The sequence below is a fragment of the Rhopalosiphum maidis genome, chromosome 1, assembly GCF_003676215.2.
Source record: "Rhopalosiphum maidis isolate BTI-1 chromosome 1, ASM367621v3, whole genome shotgun sequence".
NCBI classification, from domain to species: domain Eukaryota; kingdom Metazoa; phylum Arthropoda; class Insecta; order Hemiptera; family Aphididae; genus Rhopalosiphum; species Rhopalosiphum maidis.
Genome location: NC_040877.1, coordinates 44,901,656 through 44,924,344, shown reverse-complemented (window position 1 = coordinate 44,924,344; position 22,689 = coordinate 44,901,656). Strand labels below are relative to the sequence as shown.

At 27.0% G+C, this 22,689-nt stretch overlaps 2 protein-coding genes across 2 annotated transcripts; both read left to right on the top strand.

Moving 5' to 3' along the window:
- Positions 1–2,228: 2,228 nt before the first annotated feature.
- Positions 2,229–4,105, top strand: LOC113550070 (chromobox protein homolog 3-like). Its single transcript, XM_026951682.1, has 2 exons — positions 2,229–2,330; positions 3,634–4,105. The coding sequence occupies exons 1-2, from the start codon at positions 2,320–2,322 to the stop codon at positions 4,103–4,105; spliced, it is 483 nt and encodes a 160-aa protein (XP_026807483.1). The 5' UTR covers positions 2,229–2,319.
- Positions 4,106–16,190: 12,085 nt separating this feature from the next.
- On the top strand, positions 16,191–22,433 carry LOC113550074. The gene is made up of 5 exons (XM_026951685.1): positions 16,191–16,287; positions 19,534–20,205; positions 20,439–20,499; positions 22,047–22,237; positions 22,422–22,433. The coding sequence occupies exons 2-5, from the start codon at positions 19,612–19,614 to the stop codon at positions 22,431–22,433; spliced, it is 858 nt and encodes a 285-aa protein (XP_026807486.1). The 5' UTR covers positions 16,191–16,287; positions 19,534–19,611.
- The last annotated feature ends 256 nt before the right edge of the window (positions 22,434–22,689 follow it).

Below are 22,689 nucleotides of genomic sequence, written 5' to 3'. Positions count from 1 at the left end.
GGTAGGTCAACAATAAAGTAACTTAAAATCTAAATACTAATTACCTACTGATTTTTTAAATTTTTTTCAGAAAGTTCATATCTATATAAGTATGCCGAGTTTTTAGCCGATACAAATGCGGGAAATTACGAATTGCTTACAAAATATTCTAAATGATGAAGACACAGTAACAAAAAAGTCTGCTTATGGATGCTAAATCAAGCAATCTCCTCGTACAGTCTACATTACACAGAATTGGTACTGGGAATGAAATAATTACCCAAAAGCAACTAGACTCAGCAATATTTAATTTTGTTGTTCATGATATACAGCCAATTAATATTGTTGACAAGTCAGTATTTTTAAATTTAATTAGGTTGGGACTACCAAAATCATTAAGTGTAATGTGCTCAAAAACATTAAAAATACGGTTAAACTCTGCATCTGATTGAATGGTAGATAATAATTACTAAAACACTGTCAAATATTGAATATATATCAAATACCGTAGATTGTTGGACCCAAGGTAAAAAATCTTACCTTGGCATAACAACTCATTTGATTAATAGAACAATGTTAGTTAGAGAAGGTGCATCATTAGCTTGTGCAGTGATAAAAGGTCGGCTTACTTTTGATGTATTAGCCAAAGAAATATATAATATAAATATAAAGTAACTAGTTATTAATTGAATATATTATCGGTTATACTTAGGTAATATTATTATGTTACCTGTGTTTTAGATTTGATAACATATGGATTGTAAAAGAATTAGTGATCGCAGCATGTCTGATTTCATGATTCAAATTAATTTAGCTGGAAGGTAACAACAAATTGAATGCAGAATTATTTTTAAAAACTGAGTTATCATGTTCTGAAAATGACGTATCTGACGGTAATTCTAATAGTGATTCTGATTCTGATTCAAATAAAGATTTTTTTTTTGTATACCAACAAAAAACTTTTATAATAAAATAATAACCTCAGATCAAGAACTTTATTTCTTAAAAAATTTAATTTTATATGCATTTCCTAAAGTACTGCCCAATTCATTCAGTTTTATACAAGTTTACCCTTTAGTGCACCCGTACAAAGGTTTTTTAGTAGTGGTGGAAATGTATTTACCTCAAAGAGCCATGGACTAGGTAATGATATGTTTTATAAAACCAAAATAAAATATTTTGAAATTCAATAAAATTAACAAATTGTTTTTTCTTTTTTATTATAAGTAATAAGTATCTATAATTCATTTGACTATAATGTATTATAAATAGATATTTACCTATAGTTATATTTTATTGGATGTTTTTTAAATTATAAAAACATAAGGATGCAAGTTGTTTTTTTTTATTCAATAAAGTTGTAAAAATATATGAAATTAAATATGAATTATTTATTTATTATGTACCTATTTACTGTTATTGTTTCAATATTTAAAGTTTCAGATGAATGTATTAGAAAATTAAATCATGTTTTTCAATTCCACCTGAATTTAAGTCTTCAATAGAAAAGATTTTTTTCAACTGGTGGGCTGTGTGCAGTGCCCAAATATATGATAATATTATCACAATGTAACTCAAAGAACGCGTCAGATATTAAAAACATAATACAGATACTTTATAAATTGTAAATGCTCTAAATTCAAAATTGTATTTTTATTTTTGGGTTGAGTCGTATATGTTTATAGATTTTAATATTTACTGCAGGTTGATTTTCAAAAAGAAATTTAAAAAATTAAATTAATGACCCAATGAACGCGTTTATTTTTTGAAAGAACGTGGACGTGAACGAGTTCCTTTATTGAGGACTGAACGTGAACGTGAACGTGAACAAATCAATTTTTTTAGTGAACGTTTCGAACACTGCTTTTTTCATTAAGTGAACATGTGTAATGTTTGTGTTACTTATTCCATAATAATACACAGTGACTTTTAAAAAAAAAATAAAATGGCGGGCTTGTCGTGAGCATTCAATTTCGATGATAAAAATGTTCGTAACATCATACCATATACTGTCAAGCTTGTCGTTCCGAAACAAAGAAAATGAAAATTGAAAGGTGAGCGTCCCTTCTATAGTGTTGTATTGTGGTAGGCAGCCCAATCAAAGTCGTTGGCGGGAATACCATTTTTTTCCGTTACAAACACACTATCGATAGTGTTGATACCTCTTGTCCAATCATCGTCTTTTATTAAGTTGTCGAGATTGTATGTATTTGTTCTGTTATCTGTTGTTTGTCGTTCGGTGATTCACTGTTTTCTTTCATTTACTTGGATCCCGCCACACGGTTGACGTCTCCAACGCCGTAAACTCATTTCAGATATTTTCATTGACAAGTCTTCGATATGACTCCCAGGTGAGTAACAACTAAAATATTTATGCACATGCACGAGCTTCGAATTTACGGTAACTCAGTTTTTATCTGCAGTTTTCGTTGTTTGCAAATGTTATCCGTTCCCATATAATCTGCACATGACTGAGGTCCGAATAGTTTTTTTCATAAAAAATTCTTATCTTGTAATTCATCGGATATTTTAGTGATGTCGCCGCCGTCATCATTATCCAAATGTAGGTAATGGTGGTTATAGGTAAATGTTCGACCGTACAAATAATAAATCACGAAATCCATTTCGAATTTAAAATGGATGCCTATCAACAATTTTCCAATTGCGTAACTTGAAAGTTGACAGTATTAAGTGTTATGCATTGCTTTTCTCTTTGTAGTCCTAAGTGACTAAGTAGAATATTATGCAATACACGTACGTCTTCGCCTCCTGTCTACGATGGTTTTCGTACTTAGGTACCCTATTTATGCGCGTTCTTGTTTGTGTCAACTATCAGGATCGACTAATTGGTACACAAATTATGGTTGCAGTCATGTTATCATATACCTTTCAAACGAACAAATAATAAAAAAGTACTACTTTTTACTGCATGTATGTATACAAATACATCAGACATGAATATGTCTTTTAGCTTCTGACTAATTTGCATAAACTGCCCCACAAGTGGTTCATGACGTCATGTTAATGCTCTCCGTGTCGCCCAAATTTATATATAGTTTATATTTATCGACCCCAACCGACCCAACCTTAATACATACATGTCAAAATAGTTTTGACTTTTACTTTTCTTTCTAACGGCGAATTGTGAGTTCATCATTCTTGGAGCTCTGCTGCTGGTTTATTAAATAAGACAATACTTACACACATATTATGCATTTACGCGCATATTAATGTTTGTGTTTTCCTGTTAGTAATGTGATTCTGTCATCTTTTTAAATTCTACATAGTATTTCAGGGATATTTGTAGAATAGAAATTGTTGGATTTCTGTTCACTTGAAAAACTTATTCTTACAATGATTAGATGAGGTATTTAATTTGTTCTACAAATATACAATTTTTATTTTATATGTATTTTTTTTTTTCTAATATTAACCATAAGTAATTAAAACAATGCAGTTAATCATAAGCATAATATTAATAATATCATACAAATTATATGATTTATAAGGCATAATACTTATAGAGGTTACAGGTATAGAAAAAAAAAATTTAGTAACACTATTTGGTTGTCATCTGCAGCAACCTAATTTAAATAAATAATAGATATATTTTGATATTTCAATAATCAACATATTATTGTAATTTTATTACAGCCGAAAAAAAGTCACTAAAAATGACACAAATTCTAATCCTAAATACAAAAAACAAAAAGTGGAAAACAAGGTGTACATAGTTGAAAAAGTTTTAGATAAATGTGTAAGGAATGGCAAGGTGGAATACTTTCTCAAATGGAAAGGTTACAGTGATTCGAAAAATTCTTGGGAACCTATTGAAAATCTTAATTGTGAAGATTTAATTAACATTTTTGAACGTGAAAGAAAAAGCAAGCCATCGAATTCAATTGATTTAGAATCTTCTGATGAGGATGAATCTGATGATAATACTGAGCAACAGAAAGTAGCAGAAAAAGTTGTGTCTATTGATAAAATACATAACCAGATTATGTATCATATTAAATTTAAAGGAATTAAAAAACCTGTGGCAATAAAAAAAACAAATGCCGAACAATTATACTCAAAACTCATTATCAAATACTATGAAAATTGTTATTTCCAAAATAAATAATTAACTGTTTTAATGGAATAAGGATAATGAATTGAACTTTTTTATTATATCAAATCCCATAGTAAATATCTTGAATTATTTTATTTTTTTATTATATGAGAAATTTATTATTATATGTATACCTTACAGATAAAAATAAAATACTTAAATGTTAGCAACTTAATATACTTTCATAAAATAATTACTATTTTTATTTTACTGATACAATTTAATAATAGTGTATTCTTAAAATGTATTAATATTTAAATTTATGTTGATAAGTAACTAATTAATTATGGATTTTTTCATTATTTATTTGTTTAAATTTTAATGCAATATAAAAAATGTATGTATGCTAATTTAAGTTTATTTACTTAGTATTTGGTTGTTTAAAATTTGGGTTAAACATTCAATACATATTTTTTTTAATAATAAAAGCATTTTTCACCATTTCTCATCTTTTATTATTATTTGACAAAATCCTAGTACTATTGTATCATAGTTTTTTTTTTATATTATTCATATACACGAATAACTAGTATGACCGAACTTGCTGATTTTCTAGCAAGTGGACCTATAAATATTTTTATTATTTCAGGTCATCAAAATATACCGATATTTACTCAGTATCCTGCTTTTAACACAACTTTAAATAAGTATTATTTTATATTAATTTCAGTGGTAATTGTAGTCAAGTTTATTTAATACTTTGATTATGTGTTTTAATTGTAAGTAATTTAACAAAATTTGTAAGTATGTATTTCATAAAAAGATTCAAAACAAGCTACATATTCATATTCTATAATTGGTTGTTTGTTATAATAATATATTAAGGGTGTCTAAAATCAAATCTAGTCATGTGTGATGCATAATATTAATGATACATTTTTATTGCTCAATTAAAAGTTAAGGGAATTACCTAAAAATCAGAATAAAATAGGAGCATGTTTAATTATTCACTAAAAAGTTAAGCCACAATCTTTTTATCACTATTTTTGGTATGAAAAAAATAGATATATGTATATTGTATATTATAAACATTTAAAAACTAGTTTGTTCATGTTCTAAGATGAATTCCATTTTCAATTCCACCTGCTTTTTTGTACCAATATGTCAGCACATAGATTTTGAGCGAGGCATATGCCTGCCTAAAATCTGAAATTTAAAATAATATTAATACAAATATTAAATTTAAAATAAGAATGTTATACTTTGAACTAATAGCAAATTAAAAACATTTCAATAATAATTTGTTTTTAAAACACGCACAAACTTTGTAATTTTTGTACCAATATCACTATTAAGATTTCTGCAAATAACAGCCAAAAAATCTAATGAAATTGATAATTTTTTTTTTGGAAAAAATGCAAAGGATTTAAAAGAAATTTTTGTTTAATTAAACTAGAAAATAATATGAAATTTAAAGATTGTGTTGGCACCATCAGTAATTAGAAAATTAATAAACAAAAATATAGTTAAATTTGTATTAAGTATATTTGAATTGTTATAGCTGAATAGTGATTTAAATTTAACTCAAGTTAAAGAATAACATTTTTACGTGTATATTGATTTAATAAAATTTCAAAATCTTTGGGTAATTTCAAGTGTATAGCTTTTTTTTTTAAAAAATCTATCATTGTGTCACCCTTCTAATTTATATAATTATACCCAAAACAATAACACATTTATATTCTCAGATATGCATATTTAGTTAATACTTTACACTTTTGCGTTCCCCTTTTATTTATTTACAAATTCAAGTACCAATATTAACATATGCATGTTTGGATGTTTGTATGCTGGTTTTTCTTATAATATTTTAACTGCAAGTAAATATAAATAAAACATTACAATTTAAAAGCAATTGTATAACCTGATTAAAATTAAAATATTATAAAAAACTAACCTACTAACACAAATACTGTGTTCACTTAAAGGTTAGATTAGTTTATTTTAATTCCAGGGCCGCATAGAACATAGACACATAATAAAACGTAGGTAAATTGATCTTTTCATAACACAGACAAGATAATCTAACAGCAACAAAATAAAAATCTTTATAAGCACTTTGTGTGGACCCGGTATAAATGAAAACATTAAATATTTGGTTCTGAAAATTCTAAATTTCTGACAAACGAAAATTTGATAGGTAATACATGTATAGTATGTATGTAAGACGCAACAATATATTATGTGTGCCAGTGTGTCGTTCACGTCCTTATAATTAACTTAAATACAATTTAAATAACTTGAGATTTTATTTACCAAAACTGTTGGAATCTTAAAAAGTAGAAGCCCGAACAGACGCTACCTGCAGAGAATCTGTATACCAATATACCATATACAGCTGTTTATTATGTGGTGTAATCAAAATGAAAAATAATAATAAAGAAATATTAAGTGTCCGGCATCACTACAATATAAATCAAAGAATAACTGAATAAGAATAAAGTATCGGTGACGAACGTCTGACGACAAATAATGAAATGACCAAAATTAAACGCTTGCAGTCATTCGTCATCCCGGTGCACATTATCGCAACTCGCAACAATACAAATAAGGAACGTCGATAACGATCGTACAGGATAATCATCTACGGATGATGCGATCAACATAGGTACACATTATAAATATAATGGGTACAATGTAATCAATATAATAACGATATAATAAAATCCTATAATAATATTAGATTAATATTGCCACATTATGTTTATCCGTTTACGGTTTACGACAAGAGACACCGGTATACGTATTCAGCACCAAAACGGTCAACGGGTAATAAAGGAAAGACCCAATAACTATATAGTATAGCTAAAAGCTGAAATAGGTAGCTCTATAGCAGCTATAACGGTGATACATTTGATATTTTTGATATTCTCCATAATACATAGACAACATCAAAATTAAATTACACATTTACACTTATACATTTGTGGGTAGAGCTAATTAGCTACCCGAAAAATTAGTGAAATTATTAAACTGAGAATACAAGTACAAGTGGTGATATCAAGGTGCTCCCGACGACTAAACTAAGTTCGGTAATCCGGGAGTTTAAACTAATCATAATTCTATAGCATGTCGGGACTCGTGTATATACCAAGTCTTGCCTATACCTATATCGATACACAGTGGAGACATAGAAACGGGCGAATATCAAAAGAAGCCAAAAGCGTACAATATCCATTGGTTTCTAATATCATATTTATAAAGCAAATATATATACTATTAAAAAATATAAGTAAATTATTTACCTTGCAATTTTGCTAGTTTTTGACGATTTCTAGGAATTTATGACTACACGCGTAGTTGCATGGATTCGGGCTACCTTATTATATCGGGCCAATATCATCTAGGTATAATAATTAGGTAATAAATAATAAAATTGTAATATTTAGTAATATAGTAATATATATTTATATACATATTATAATACATAATAAATGAGCGACGCCGTCGGATATAAATGCCGTATATGTTGTAGAATCGTCTATAATAACAGTATTCCGTTAAATTTCATAATATGTAATAGAGATTTAGAACACTTAAAATTAACAAAGAACTCGCCGGTTATTGCTGATCCAAAAAACCAATATGATTGAAAACAAATTTGTGTGCAACTTTGCTATATATGATAAATCATTTATTTTAGCTATCAAATAACGAATAATTATAGGCTAATATAAAAGTATTTAGCAATAGCGTAAAGCGCCCTAGAAAATATTATAAATATTAAATTATTAAATTACATAGCTATACCTCATTATTATTACAAAAAAATTTTAATTTAAATGTCTACTTTAAAAGTATATACTATTATATATTATTTACCTACTGTAGGATAATTCTTTTTTTCAAGTTTTCAAAATTGAAAATACGTACATGTTGTAGCAGTAAACAGAAAACTGCGTTCAACGTCAATTAACTTTTTAGACAATGCTGTCCTGGCTACAAATGTATTTCATTAGTATATGAATCTGCACAACTAATTTTTATTTTGCATTTTTTGGTGTTTATTACTTTTTAAGTTATTTTTTGACATTTTTAGGTCATTTTCCCACATTTTTACTGATTTCATATTACTTTGCTCCTTATAATTATGCCGATAACTTACTTAGAACTTTTAAATTACCACGGACTAAAATTAGTACCTATCCGATTTTATCTCACTGATTACAGTCATCGTTGTCGTGTTGCAGTGAAATTATTATTTTCTAAATGTCAAAAAAATTTTATTTAATTTTTAAGAACATTTTTGGTAATTTTAATGTCATATTTTGAGTAATATTTGTAATCTTTGATAAATGTATATAGAATTGTATAGTAAAATAGAGTACAATTTAAAAAAAATATTAACATACAATTTTTTTATGTTTAATTGAAAAGTTTTTAATTATATACAAGTATATTCAGTAGCTATTATATTATGTTGCTTGTATGAATATTAAGAAATTACAAAAATAATACAGATTACATATGTACCTATGTTACATTTAAAAATTGGAGAAAATATTATTTTTGTTGTACCTATTCATAAAATTATTTAGGAATATAAACAAATTACCCTTTTATCTAAAACCCATCATAAATAAAGTATTGATTTCTGTACATAAATCTGTACTAATTTTAATGAAATAATTTATAATTCAGTGATATTTTTAATTATGAATTGTATTTATTCCATTATACTTACCTTGTATAGATTTGACCATTTTAGTATTGCTATTACTAATTAGTAACAAGTGAAGGTTTCAAATCCAATTTTAAAGTTATTGTTAATAACTTATCTGAATACACTAACCAATGATGTGTATCAGATATGAAAAAAAAATTATGATTTTTGATATGGATGATAAATTATTGGCTTTACTAATATTGAAATAAATATTTTTTTAGTTGTAATTATATATCTCAGTATAATAATGTTTATTTTTTTATTTGTACTTAAATTTGTCTCTATGACCTAAGGTATAAAATAATGATTTTTTTTTATTTATTTATATAGATTAGAATCTATAAAATAAGCCTTGTTTAAAATTAATTTCTTGATAGAATTATTATGTGTCTATTAGGTATTTTTTAAATAATATAATATAAAAATTTAAGAATTTTATATTATTTATATAGATTCATTATTATATATGTATTAGGTATTACATTGTGAACACATAAAGTTGTAAATAGACTATTGTAACTGCTATATAATATTTGATATTTTAAATAATCTTGTGTATGGTAACTACCAAATAATAATGTAAAAATTGTGAAACTTTAATTTTTATATTTACTTAATTATAGTAAGTTATATTTAGATATATAAAAATAAGTTTTTGATTTTGTTCTTAAAAATATATGGATTGTAATATTATTCACTGATGATAATACTGTAGCAGCGGTTCTAAGTTCTGGTTTCGAGATAGCTATTGTGCATGGCTAAATAAGTCCTTTAAAAAATATATTGAGCGCTGTCAATATATAATAGTTTACTACGTTATTATGTCACAATTGTGATGATTTGGACAAAGATATTTCATATGATCCATTCGGAAATGAAAAAAGTATCTACCTCAAGTTCAATAGAAGACAAAACTACAATACTAGCAATTTTAATTTTTTATTAAATTCTAAAGTTAATTCTGAAACAACTACATCAGTAAAACTCTCTGAGTCAACATGGACTGAAGAAACTTCAACATTTGAACTATCAGAATCAGTAAATAAAAATTTGAAAACGTTTCATAAAAAAGTACCAAGTTCAATTGATGTAGCATAAATACAATATCTCTACTATATAAGCAGTCATCCAAGCAATACTTTGATGATAACTCCTCACATTAAGGTTGAAAGTGATCAAGGTAAAATTAAATCATTGTATGATGTATTTTCTGTCTAAAAAATAAATAAAAATTTAACCAAATAATTAAAAAAAAAAAATTATATAAAAAAAATGTTTTTAAGTAAATTTAAAATGTTTAACTTACTATAAGTTAATACCTTTTTTTATAGGCTGGACTATTTTTAAAGTTAATTTCATTATGAACTACAGTTATTCAGAAATTATAAATTTAAATAAAAACAACACCTCGAATTATTAAATAATAAAAAATTAATATTTGTTATATTTTTACTTTAATTTATCACAACCTATTAATCAACCGTTACCAATGACGGTTAGATTAGATTGATTTACCAATCAACGTTTAAACGGAATATTACGCTCATACGTTCTGTGCTCGTTTTTATGTTTCCTTCGAAACTAATTACCCGTTTTTTTGCGTTTTTTAGTTTCCTAAATCCATAAAAAGTACTTGCGTAGACTGGTGTCGTTGTTGAGTCAGTCTGCTCAATATTTTTACTTTATTTTTCACTTTCAGTCAATTGTTAATTAATTTGTATACATCGTTGAAAGGTAAACTTTAATATAAGTTTATACTATTAGCTAATTACGGCTGAATCTTATCGACTTTCGATAAACAGCGGCGAACTATGGCTGCTATTTCTTAATTAGAATCCGGCGCGTATCAAGGCCATCACCTATCGCTGTTATTCTCAACGGGTGCAAAATATTTGGCCCATCTACTTTTGTTAAGGCGCCTTACTTATCCTTTTGTGTATTCGCATATTTTCTCATCAGTTAGTCGAAAACGCGTAATGACCCAAAACAATGATCTTCTTTCTGTCAAGTTGAATAAGTAGACTAAAAGCATGCTCGTCGACTACATTGTGACGCAATCTCCGCCTGCTGGTGTGAAATTGAGTGAAGACATGTCAACGTTTTTAAAAGTTTCTACTTCTAACCCTGTAACACTTTCGCCTGGATACTCAATAAATGTTGCCAATATTCTCCAATCCGTAGTCAAGGAGCTCAAATCCGTGGCACTTAGTAACTCTAAGTTACATGATAAGCTCAACCGTCTCAATGCGACAACTAGTGCCTCAATTCCCAAATCAAATGCTCAGCCCATTAATTTACCAGTTGTTGTACACCCTAAATCGGATGCGGATACTCGTTCTACTCAGCCCGCAAACCAATTGATTGCCAGTCTATCTTCGTCCGTAAAGTTAAAATTCATTGTTGGTTCTCAAAACAACTCATCTTCCAAGCTGTCATCAATGCCGGTGCGTAAGCATGTAGATATTTTTGTCTCGAGGCTTGATCCATGTGTTACAACTGCCCTACTAGAATCTGAATTGTTCAATGGTTATTCAGACGTGATCATCAACAAAATGGTTACAAGGCACCTATCATACTCTTCATTCCATGTGCACCTGCCTGCGGAAAAGCTTGATGTTGTCCTCGATCCTGTATTCTGGCCCGATGAAGTAATGGTCAAACGTTTTTGGGGTCGTCTTGCTCCCGATATGATTCAAAACACCACTCCAAAAAACTGATATCTTTGTGTTCATCTACCAGTCCTCCTCTTATTGATGTATACGTTCCATCCACTTCCAGATATGATGTTGAAAAAAAACCCAAAAAACTTATCAGCCCGGGAGTGAAGTTACCCATGGGCTACTATCAAAACTGTAGAGGTCTAAGAACCAAACTTTGTCTTTTTAAATGTAATGTTGCTATGTTTAATTATATTTTCATTTGTTTAACTGAAACGTGGCTAACTAATAGCTTCCATGACACTGAATTAGGTTTACACAACTATGTTGTGTTTAAATGTGATAAGAGTAGTCAAACCAATAGTTTCCGTAGAGGAGGTGGAGTTCTCGTTGCCATTTGTAACGATGTGGTCTATAACTTCTTACCAGCTTTCGTTAACAATGTTGTATATTGTATATTTGTTAAATTGTATGTAAATAATACTGCTTATATTGTTTGTTCCGTTTATGTTCCTCCTGGTAGCTCTATCCCGGTATACGAGTCCTTTATGTCTGCTGCTCAATATATTATCAACGCTCATCCTGGTTCCGTATTTATATTCTCTGGTGATTCTCTGGAACCTAACCTAACCTTCTAGATTTATCCTGGTCTAATGATGATTTTGGTTTAATTTATTCTTCCTCTGGCCCTGGAGTCCATTGTGTTCCTGGCGTTTTCGCATTTAATAATTTTTTCCAATTAAATCTCATACCCAACTCTAATGGTAATTTCCTTGATCTAATGTTTTCCAATGATTCTATGATCAATATAGAAAAATCCGTTACTGTGGCTGTTCTTTGCGATCCCTACCACCTAGCCTTAAATACTATGCTTACATTGGTAGATGAATTACCTCCCATTAATAGTTGTCATAAATATTATAATTTTCATAAAGTCTGTTATCCTCGTATTGGAGATTCTCTGTCAGAAACAATAAAAACAATTATTCAGAAATCATTTTCTGGTAATCTTCTTACAAAATATTAATAACCATAACAAAGGATTTAAAGTACTACTACTCTACAGTCTACCTATACAATGTTGTAGCTTAATATTCAATAAATCATTTTAATAATCTGTTTTTAATATTTGATGTTCAGTAATATTTATCATTTGTATTTTTGTTTGTAAAATCCATAAACAAGATGATTAAATTCCGTGATACTTAATTGAAAGAGATTAAAAAACCAATAGAACTTTGGTGAGCTCAGGTTCCATTTCAATTAAAATAAGCTGCAAGATCTACATTATTATAAGTTACACTTCTGGCAATTTATAAAAAATTTAAAAATTAGTGTTTATTTAGTTTTACGAGTATACAATTTATAAATTGTTATTATTATAAAATCTTCATGTGGTCATATAAAAGTTTTAAATTTAATTTTCAAATTGTTTGATATTTTTAATTGTTTCTATGCAATGTAGCATGTATAACTAAGTATATTATACTTGTTTTGTCATACAATTTAGTGATAATATATATATGATTTATTTAAGGTTATTATTTATTAAAACAATGTGTATAATATAACAAAATATAATATGTGAAACATTTTGTCAATATTTTCGTGTATATAATAGTGTAAAATAAAAACGTATTATTTTACAACAATAACAAGGTATAGTATATAGTCAGTTGTGTAAGTAGGTATATAGAGGCCCATATGCAATGACTCTTATGTGCTTTATGAATATATATAGAATATTTATATAACTAGTTAGTAGTTTTATAAAATATTATTGTCAATTTTAGGTAAGAGATAGTAGAAAATTTAATTTTTCACATCAGCCACAGCCCACAATTACTACATTGTTAACATTTTACTTTATCCCTATGTATTTATATATTGATTAAGTATGCTGCAACTCACGTTGTGAACAGCTTACTTATTTATTGAATATAAATAAAAGTTGTTTCTCTCATTTTCATTATTATTGATATATAAAAAGTAGTAGATAGGTAGGTACTATTTTAATATATACCTACCAATAATTGGTTATTGATCCTTAATTCGTGGAATTTATTTCAAATACCAAAATATTATTATTTTCATATTTTTCATTCTATTGTCAAATTTATAGTTTAACATAAAATATAGGGTATTATTGATTAGACTAGTACCCTCATCAGTTATTATAGGCTCGTAGCGTTTGCCCACTTAACGGTCATCACACAGCACACATTTATTATATTGTTAAAAAAAAAAATTTGAAAGGTTGATAGTTCAAAAACCACACACTTTTGATTGACAGTTAAAAATTAAATATCAAAATCAGTAAAATCATAAAATTGTTTTTCATTTGGGCAAGTAGCCACTGTCTCCAGAAACGCCTTAGGAATCAAATGTGATGGTAAATAAGGTAAACCTAAAAATTTTTTTAACCATAATCCAGATTGTGAACTTTCATCATTGTAATTTTTTTTAAATATTGGAATAAAACTGATTTTTCTGTACAATCTTGAACATTTTATTTTTGTGATTTTGTGATCTTGATTAATTACGGTTAACTGGTATGCAGTACTAAACGATACCTAATATTATTTTAAATAAATGTATACCTACGTTATTGATATATACCAATGTATGCGGTATTGAACGATTTGATTTTGAGAAATATAAAACCTAACCTAACCTTGCCCATTCGGTTTTTACACCACTGTAGAATATGTTCAAGTCCAGAGCTGTCCTGTAAATTTTCTCGCCATAAAATTTAAATCAGATGCCGGCCTAAATGCGTGAGCAGTATAAATAGTATAATAATTTTACCATAACAATAGTAGGTAAGGTTTTTAAGATTAATTAGTGCACTACTAGTTAGGTTAGTTTTAACCTCCCCTCCTTAAAATCAGTTTCTATATTTATTATAACCACCATGAAAACGTAGGGTCTTGTGTCGTGATAATATTATAGAAATAAAAAATATATTTATTGTGATAATGCAAAAATAAAATATTTTGACAATGTTTTTATGGCAGGTGCATACAACATTGCTAAAATAAAAACTATTGTATGTTGTGATAATATGCGAGTACAAAATTCTATCAAAAAGTATACTTTCAATATTGTAACAATATTTAAAAATGTTGTGACAACTGAGTACAAATATTCTGAGTTTATTAAAATTTGTCTGGAAATATTGATATATTATTGTGAAAATATAATTTTTCTAGGTATCTGGGAATATAATCATAAAATTAAAATTCAGTATTAGATTCTCCTGTGTAAAAATGAACTCTAGATAGCAGTGGAGCTAATTAAAGGTAAGGCATCTATTTGTGTTTTTAACATTGTGATTGCCAGATTTGGACCAATGCTATAAATGTGCGACTTAATAGCAGATACTTTTAGCTTAGTAGATACCCGAGCAGATACCCTTTTCATATTTAAAGTAACGTATTATCTAATTTAATGGTTAGATATACATTTTATATTAATAAATAATAATGAGTAAAATGTAATACCGGGAAACAGTCAGAAGTCCAGAGTAACTAGATCAGGGCTGTACGGGGTGTGGGAGAGCGTTGTTATATTCCTACTGGTAAAAAATTGTTGAATTTTTAGTGATTTGTGAGCAGCTCCAATGTCAGAACTTTTGGAACAAGTTTTGCACAATACACAGTTTGTGTTTTGATGGTATTCGAAAAAAGCCCCGTACCAATTAAATACATTATTAGTTATTTGATTATGATTTACATAATTAAATATAATCATCACATTTATCTATTTAACACGTCTTTAACATATCTAAAAGTATAGCTGCAATCTGCATTTAATATTGTCGATAATTGTCATTTGTACCTAGTACATACATGGCTACATAATTTTAAAAATGTTAAAGGGTAAAAATTTAAAATAATTTTCATTTGTATATAATTTAAATAATTTAATTTCTTTAATTATTTTAAATTTTTATCCTCAAAATGCTTTTAAATTATGTAGATACAATTGACAAATGACAATTATTATCGATAATGTTAAATGTAGATTGCAGCTATACTTATAGATATGTTAAAGAAGTGTTACATAGATAAATGTAATGATTATATTTAATTATGTAAATCATAATAAAATAACAAATAATGCATTTAGTTGATCGTATGAAAAATGAGAGTAATCAGCGGCGACATTGTGCAAGCTCACATTGGCCGTTGAGTGAGACGGTCACTAGAATAATTCAAAAATAAAAACCAAGACACAAGTGGAGAAAACAACGACAGGAATGTACAGTTGTCTATGACCGGGAAAAAGTTATTACAATGATTATAGTATTAATAATAATAATAATAATAATAACGTTGATATGATAACGTGGACGAAACGAGATTAGTGCGGACGAGCCTGCACAATTCTAATGTCGAAGATCAATATTTATTATTTTTAATATTTTCAGATTTTCGTTAATATACAATTATATTATACACAAATTGTCCACGCATCAACGTTAAATTTTGATTGTATTATCGTATTAACCAATTTGACTTGATACCACAGAGTAATAATAATAGTAATATTCTTATTACACTAAGGCTTGATTGCATCGCGTCCATTTTACTATTATCATACAGATCGGCTCGTGTGGTGTCGTCGCTTATTTCGTCGGCCGTTCTTGTCCTAACGATAGCGCTGTCGTCACTACTTATAATTTCAACGGAGTGGGTCTTGCTTATCAACATTTCATTATTTCATATCACATATTAGTATGAGTTTGACGTTAGTTCGTCTAGCAATTATGTCATTTATTGCTGTTCATTTAATGTTCGCGACAATGTTCCACGATTGATGGTTGCTTGCTCCACTCGATTTCGCTATTTTTATTAACACGAAATATTGTAAGTATTCAATGTTTATTATACATTTGATGTGGCGATGTTGTTCTTTATTGTTCGCATTGCTACAACAGGCTACAGTATTGCAGACATTTTTTTGTAACGCGATAAGTCCTAGTACAATTGCTGTGTAGTGTATTGAATATATTCGTTTTGGATGCCATCAAATTTTTGTCCTCGCGTTTATGATCCATGTAGATAGTAGGTATGTGGTGTACCGTATAGACCACATTGTTGATCGAGCCATACCATATTTTTTGTAAATTTTGCTACTACACACAATATTACTTGGACTTATCACACTTTAAGAGGACCCACATGTGTTGTCTCCGTATTACAAGTGCGCAACATAGAAAATTAATGCTTATTCTCAGCAGAGAACATTTAGCTCCGTGATTTTATAAATTAGAGTGAATTGACCTATTATGAAACTTGATGGTAAGAATATTATCTGTGTTTGTATTTGGTTTTTTATAATAGATCAATTTTCAGCAAGTTATACGTATATATAATATAGTGCAAATTAAAAATGCTCATAACTCGCTTAAGAACTGAATAATCGTAAAAAACCAACATGCAAACACAAATAATATTCTTTCCACCAAGTCGCATGATAGGTCGATTTACTCTAATTTTTAAACTAACGTAGCTAAACGTGATCTGCTGAGTGTAAATTTGCCATGTTACGTATTTGTATGACGGAGAAAACATGTGTGGGTGTTGGACAGGTAGTGAAAAATTATCTAAACAGCATTCTCTTTGAATATTTTACTGATTATTATTATACATAATTCATCACTGGGCACTGTTTTTTAAATAAATTATTGCAAACAAATAAAAATGTATGTACTTAATCTATTGAATAGATAAGAATAAGAAGCAAGACACGTTCAAACTATAAATTATTAATTTATAAAGGCACTAATTTCAGTTCACTTATGTTAGATTTGCACGTTTTGTCCAATATATATTGTAATTAATATGCCTATGTATTTTATATCACCCAAGCATAATAATATAATATAAATTATAACTAGAGCACGGTTGTTGTTGCATTTGTAACTTTTTTCTACCTAATTTTTCAATTTATTGCTAAGTACATTTGAAATGCGTGTCATATAAGTACAAACTAAAATATAAAAGTTTGAAGTGCAATTTTTTGCAAATTTTGTAATATTTGGATTTATATTGAAGTTACTCATTTATACACTTTTTCTAGTTATAGTTAACATTGAACCACTTTAACATGTATATTATCTTATAAAATAAAGATTATTTAAAGTTGGTAGGTTTTTAATATAACACAAAAATAATTTGTGAAATGTGACTAATTGACAGTTATAAGTTATAATGTTTTAATTTGTTCTTCAGCCACTCTGAAAAGAATTTGTGTGCTCAAAGGCTATATTTATGTTATAGAGTAGTTTTTTTATTGATGTGAAACATCTAATGACGCGGTACGGTAGTAGACATTTTGCATGCTTCAACCAAATATCTCCATCTGTGGCATGCCTGAGGGGAGGGGGATGTTCAACCCACCCCCCGAAAAATAAAATAATTATTATTAATAAAAGTTGTTCATAATTTAATACATATATGCGGAAAAATTCATTGTTTTCTGTTCTACTAGTCTTTTATAGCGTTTTACTATACTATTTGCTAAGTTTCTTATTTTATAAATTTGTATATTTTCTTCCCTTGTATCTTATATCATTTCTAATCTGTAGACGTTGTGTTTTTTTATTGCATCTTGACGGATACTTGCAGCTTCAGTAATAGTACCTTTAGCCCAGACCACTTAAATTTCAGGTGTCTAAGGCCTCAAATCATTTAACTCATTAGTAATCTGACTTAATATTTATGTAGGCTCTTTTGGGTCTTCGGCTTTAGTCCAGTTAAATTGCTTCTTATATAGTTTTTGTTGCTATTTTATTCTCCAAATCAGATCATCCCAATCATTTAAGACCAGGATGATGATATTAAACTAAACCAACTATTTAATCATTTCAGTTTAAAGTTCAAGTTAATTGAATAATTATTTAATATATCTGAATTCTATCAATAAAATGTCTGCTTAAGCTAATATACCTTCTGCTGTATCTTTTAGTCCAATTTTTATCTCTGGTCACCTATTCTGATATCATGTCATGCAATATTAGCAACAGTTAATCATCTTGTTTTAAACCGATATTCATCGTTTTAGGGTCAATGACTGTATTTTGAACTTGGACTCTCGTTTGAATTTCCATGTTACTAATTGATATCAGATTGAATAGGTAACTTATTAGAAAAATGAAATTATTTCATAATAATCAGTAGGCTCTCTTTGTCAATATTATTATATGGTTTCCTAAAGTCCATAAAAACTGTATGCATTTCTCTGTCAAATTTCCATAATTTTTAGTAACATTATCCAATTATGAACATCTGATCCATCATAGATCTACCAACTCATATAACATTTTAATTATATTATAAAAACATAAGATATAAACAGTGATCATTCGTGTTCTACAGTTCTTCGTAAAATAGAAATTGATTAAAATTAAACAATGATATTTGATAAATTAATAGGTCAATTATTTAAAGATGTTTTAGAGAGAATACATTTAATTCAAAATGAAGATAGATTTAAATTATTAAATGGCTATTTTTCATCACCTACTAATTTATAATTATATTAGTATTTAATTAATATTTTTTTTAACAATTGAGTTAACTGGTAATTAAAAAAAACTGATAAAAACTGATTTCGCACTACTAATTGTTATATTATATTATTTTGTGAGATTGAATATTATAATATAATGCCATCTCATTAATTATGTATTGTTATTATATTTTTAAGGTATATGAAATTGAAGAAACTGTTAAATTATAAATTATAATATTTATTTATATATTTAAATTAATGGCTTAAAATAAAATTACAAATTGACTTGATCCTAAAATATAATTTAGTAATATTTTTTTTTTCAGTTATCATTTGGTGTGCTTTACAATTGATAATTTAATAATTAATTACGATAAAATCTTATTATTTATTTTAATTTACTGCAAACATTTTGTATGACACTCAATACAATAATATTTCAACTATGACTAGACAAATAATATAAAATATAAGGTGTAATAAATACCTATGAAAGACAAGGTAAAAAATCAAATAAATCACATATTTATACATATTTATACATAATACTGAACTATAAAATAAAAATTTAATACAACATTTTGCACAAACTGAAGTGAAAACAGAAAACTTATCAAGAAGCTATAAAATTAAACTAGCAACAAGCTGTTAGAGACGAACTAATTGTATCCAATATGAATGAAATGAATATTGAAACTACAGATTTTAAAACAGTATTTTCATTAGTCACAAAACTAGAATTTATGGCTAGTCTAGGATTATTGAAAAAAGAACAAATTAAAAAAATAGTTGAAGATAGGAGGATAGGAGATTGGAGGAAGAGTTTAAGAGCAACAAGAAGTGGCCTTGTATACAATAATTTTTCAAGTATGGCTACAGAAGTAGCAGAAAATATAAGCTGTTATAAGACAACTACTAAAGCCAAGGAAAAAACTAATGAAAAAATTCGAAATAAACAACTAATCCAACAAAACTTTGAGGAATCTGAAGTAGAACAACAGCAAATAAAAAATATTAAAACTAATGTAAAAAAGCAATCAAAAACAAAACCAGAATCTTTAAAATTAAAAGCACAAAAATCTATAACATATAAACCAATTGCATCCACGATGAATGAAGTTAATGAAACAATTGCATTTAAAATAATATCACCCCAGAGAAAGCTGAAAAGTATAGCTGGTCCAGGATTATTGACAAAAGAACAAAGTAAAGAAGAAAATGAAAAAGTGAAATCTATGCTACATAAAAAAAATGAAATCCATTTAAAGGTAACAATTTTTATTGTCTATTGTTTTAAATATTGTTGCTTTAAAAAAAAAAAACTAATTAAGAAAGTTTTAACTTCAATTATAATGATTTATTTTAATTTGTTCATAAATAATATTTATTTTGATTAGAAATGTAATTAAACCTTTACTTAATTATAATTTATTTATAAATATCATAAATAAATCATGTATTACAGTGAGTATTTCTAGTTCATAAATAATGTATTTTTCAGGTAACTATTCTAGCTAATGAAGATAATACAAAGCAAACAAATCATGATCAATCCAGTTCAGGTAATCTATTTATTTTAATATTACATATTTGAAAAGTGTAAAAATAATTTTTGTTATTTATTACTGAAATATTAATTAAATTAATACCTATGGCAGTGGGTTTTAATGTGCTTTTCATTACTACATAATATGTCTTCAAGGTTTTTTTAAATAATATGTTAACTTCATTAAATTTTGAACACGAAGTTACAATGAATGTCATATCCACAATTTTTAGTACTCTATATCAGCGTTTGCCAAAGAGTGGGCCACAAAAATATAATACCGAGTCACAGAATTTAATACAAATGTCATATTAAATTTTATTGGATAATTTGGTATAATTAGTAACTATATTTTAATTATTACGTAGTTGTTACAAATTAACGATTCAATTTTATTATAAAATTCTATGTGGGTATTCAAATGTGTTTTATTTTGCCTTTTTTACACAATGATAAATGTAAAATATTTTGGTGGGTCACGAAGGGAAAAAATATTATTTACCGGGCAACCTCAAACAAAAATTTGGGAAACGCTGCTCTATATCACAAATAAATTTATAATTTTTATTTTGTGTGGTATTAAGTTATTAAAAGATTATATACATTACTATTATACTACTAAAATTTAATGAATTTGTGCTAAATCAGTTTTTTTTATATGTAAATATTTATATTTTATTTAATATTTCAACATTATAAAATAATTATAAAGTTTTCTACTGTAAATTAATAAATACTTAAGCATAGTCATGTATATAATGTAAAATAACTAAAATATATATTATCTAGAATTATTAACATAACATATTTTAGAAGCATAAAGACAAAAAATAAAATAAGTTATCTTAAAAACACATATTAAGTTATATTGAATAATATGTCATTAGCTATTATTGAGTAAAAAAAATTGTAAAATCTGAAATAATATATATAAATAATTGCAAATTATAAATGGTAAGCAGTGTTAAAATTATTAAAGGCCATTTCCTTCCGATAAATTAGGTGTTAGTATCCCTTGGCTGTATCATAAATATGACATATTATTATATACTGTTTTGTATTTGTAAAATCTTTGTAACCTTTAATATCCTTTAATAATCTTGGTAACATTTAGTATCTATATACCTCAATACCTCATGAAATACAAACTGATGCTAAGTATAATATTAAAAATATTATGATTTCTTAAGTAAGGTCATAAAAAGATGCATTAATTATATTTTTTTTCAAAGATACATTTTTAATTTATAATTTGATTAATTTCAAACATAACAAAATTAATTATTAACGTCTTGTAACAAAAATAATTTTTATAAAGCTTTTTTAGAAAGTATAAAACATATATTTTATTAAAATTTGTTAAAAGCAAAAATATAACTAAATACAAAGAACAAGTTAGTATTTAGGAAATATATTTTTGACAAAATATTTATTCAAAAATCTTTTTTTAAACTTAGTCACGAATAGTTTTGATTGATTTTTCAGTTATTCAAGTTATTAAAAATCTAAAATTAATAAGCAAATAATTTAATATATATTTAATATTTATGAATATTTTTCTAGATACAACTCACTTAATTATACCCAAATTGTATTTGTGGACTCCTTATGACAAGATAATAAAATTACAAATGGTTCTAACGATGAATCTTGTAAAACATGGCTGTATTCCAATGACTTATGATCTAACTGTAACTGATGTTCTTGATTTGAAATGGACGAATGAATTAGAATATATTAATCTGTTAAATAAGGTATGTGAAATATTATATGTATCTATTGTTGTATAACAATCAAACAATAGAACCACAGTAAAGTTGGCTTTAATAAACATAATAATTAACGTACACATATTATTTTACATGGAAGTACTTCAGCTTAGGCTGTATTACACATTTACACAACTAAGTGATATGAATATATGATTAACTTTTATAGATTAGTTTTTAGTATGACTATTATTTTACCACATTCTCCCTACAAATATTAATTAACCATTAACAAATAACAATAAAATTATTTATTGATCATGTGATCATTTTCCTATCCACCTGGTTATACCAAACACCCACTCACACACACACACACTCCTGCTGAACTCTACGATTGTAGCGGGATTTTTATTGCACGCATAGCATCGTTGGTGTTAAGTAACTAAATGCCACCTGAGCAAAAATTTGCTTCTCGGGTCTTATCTGGCTACTTA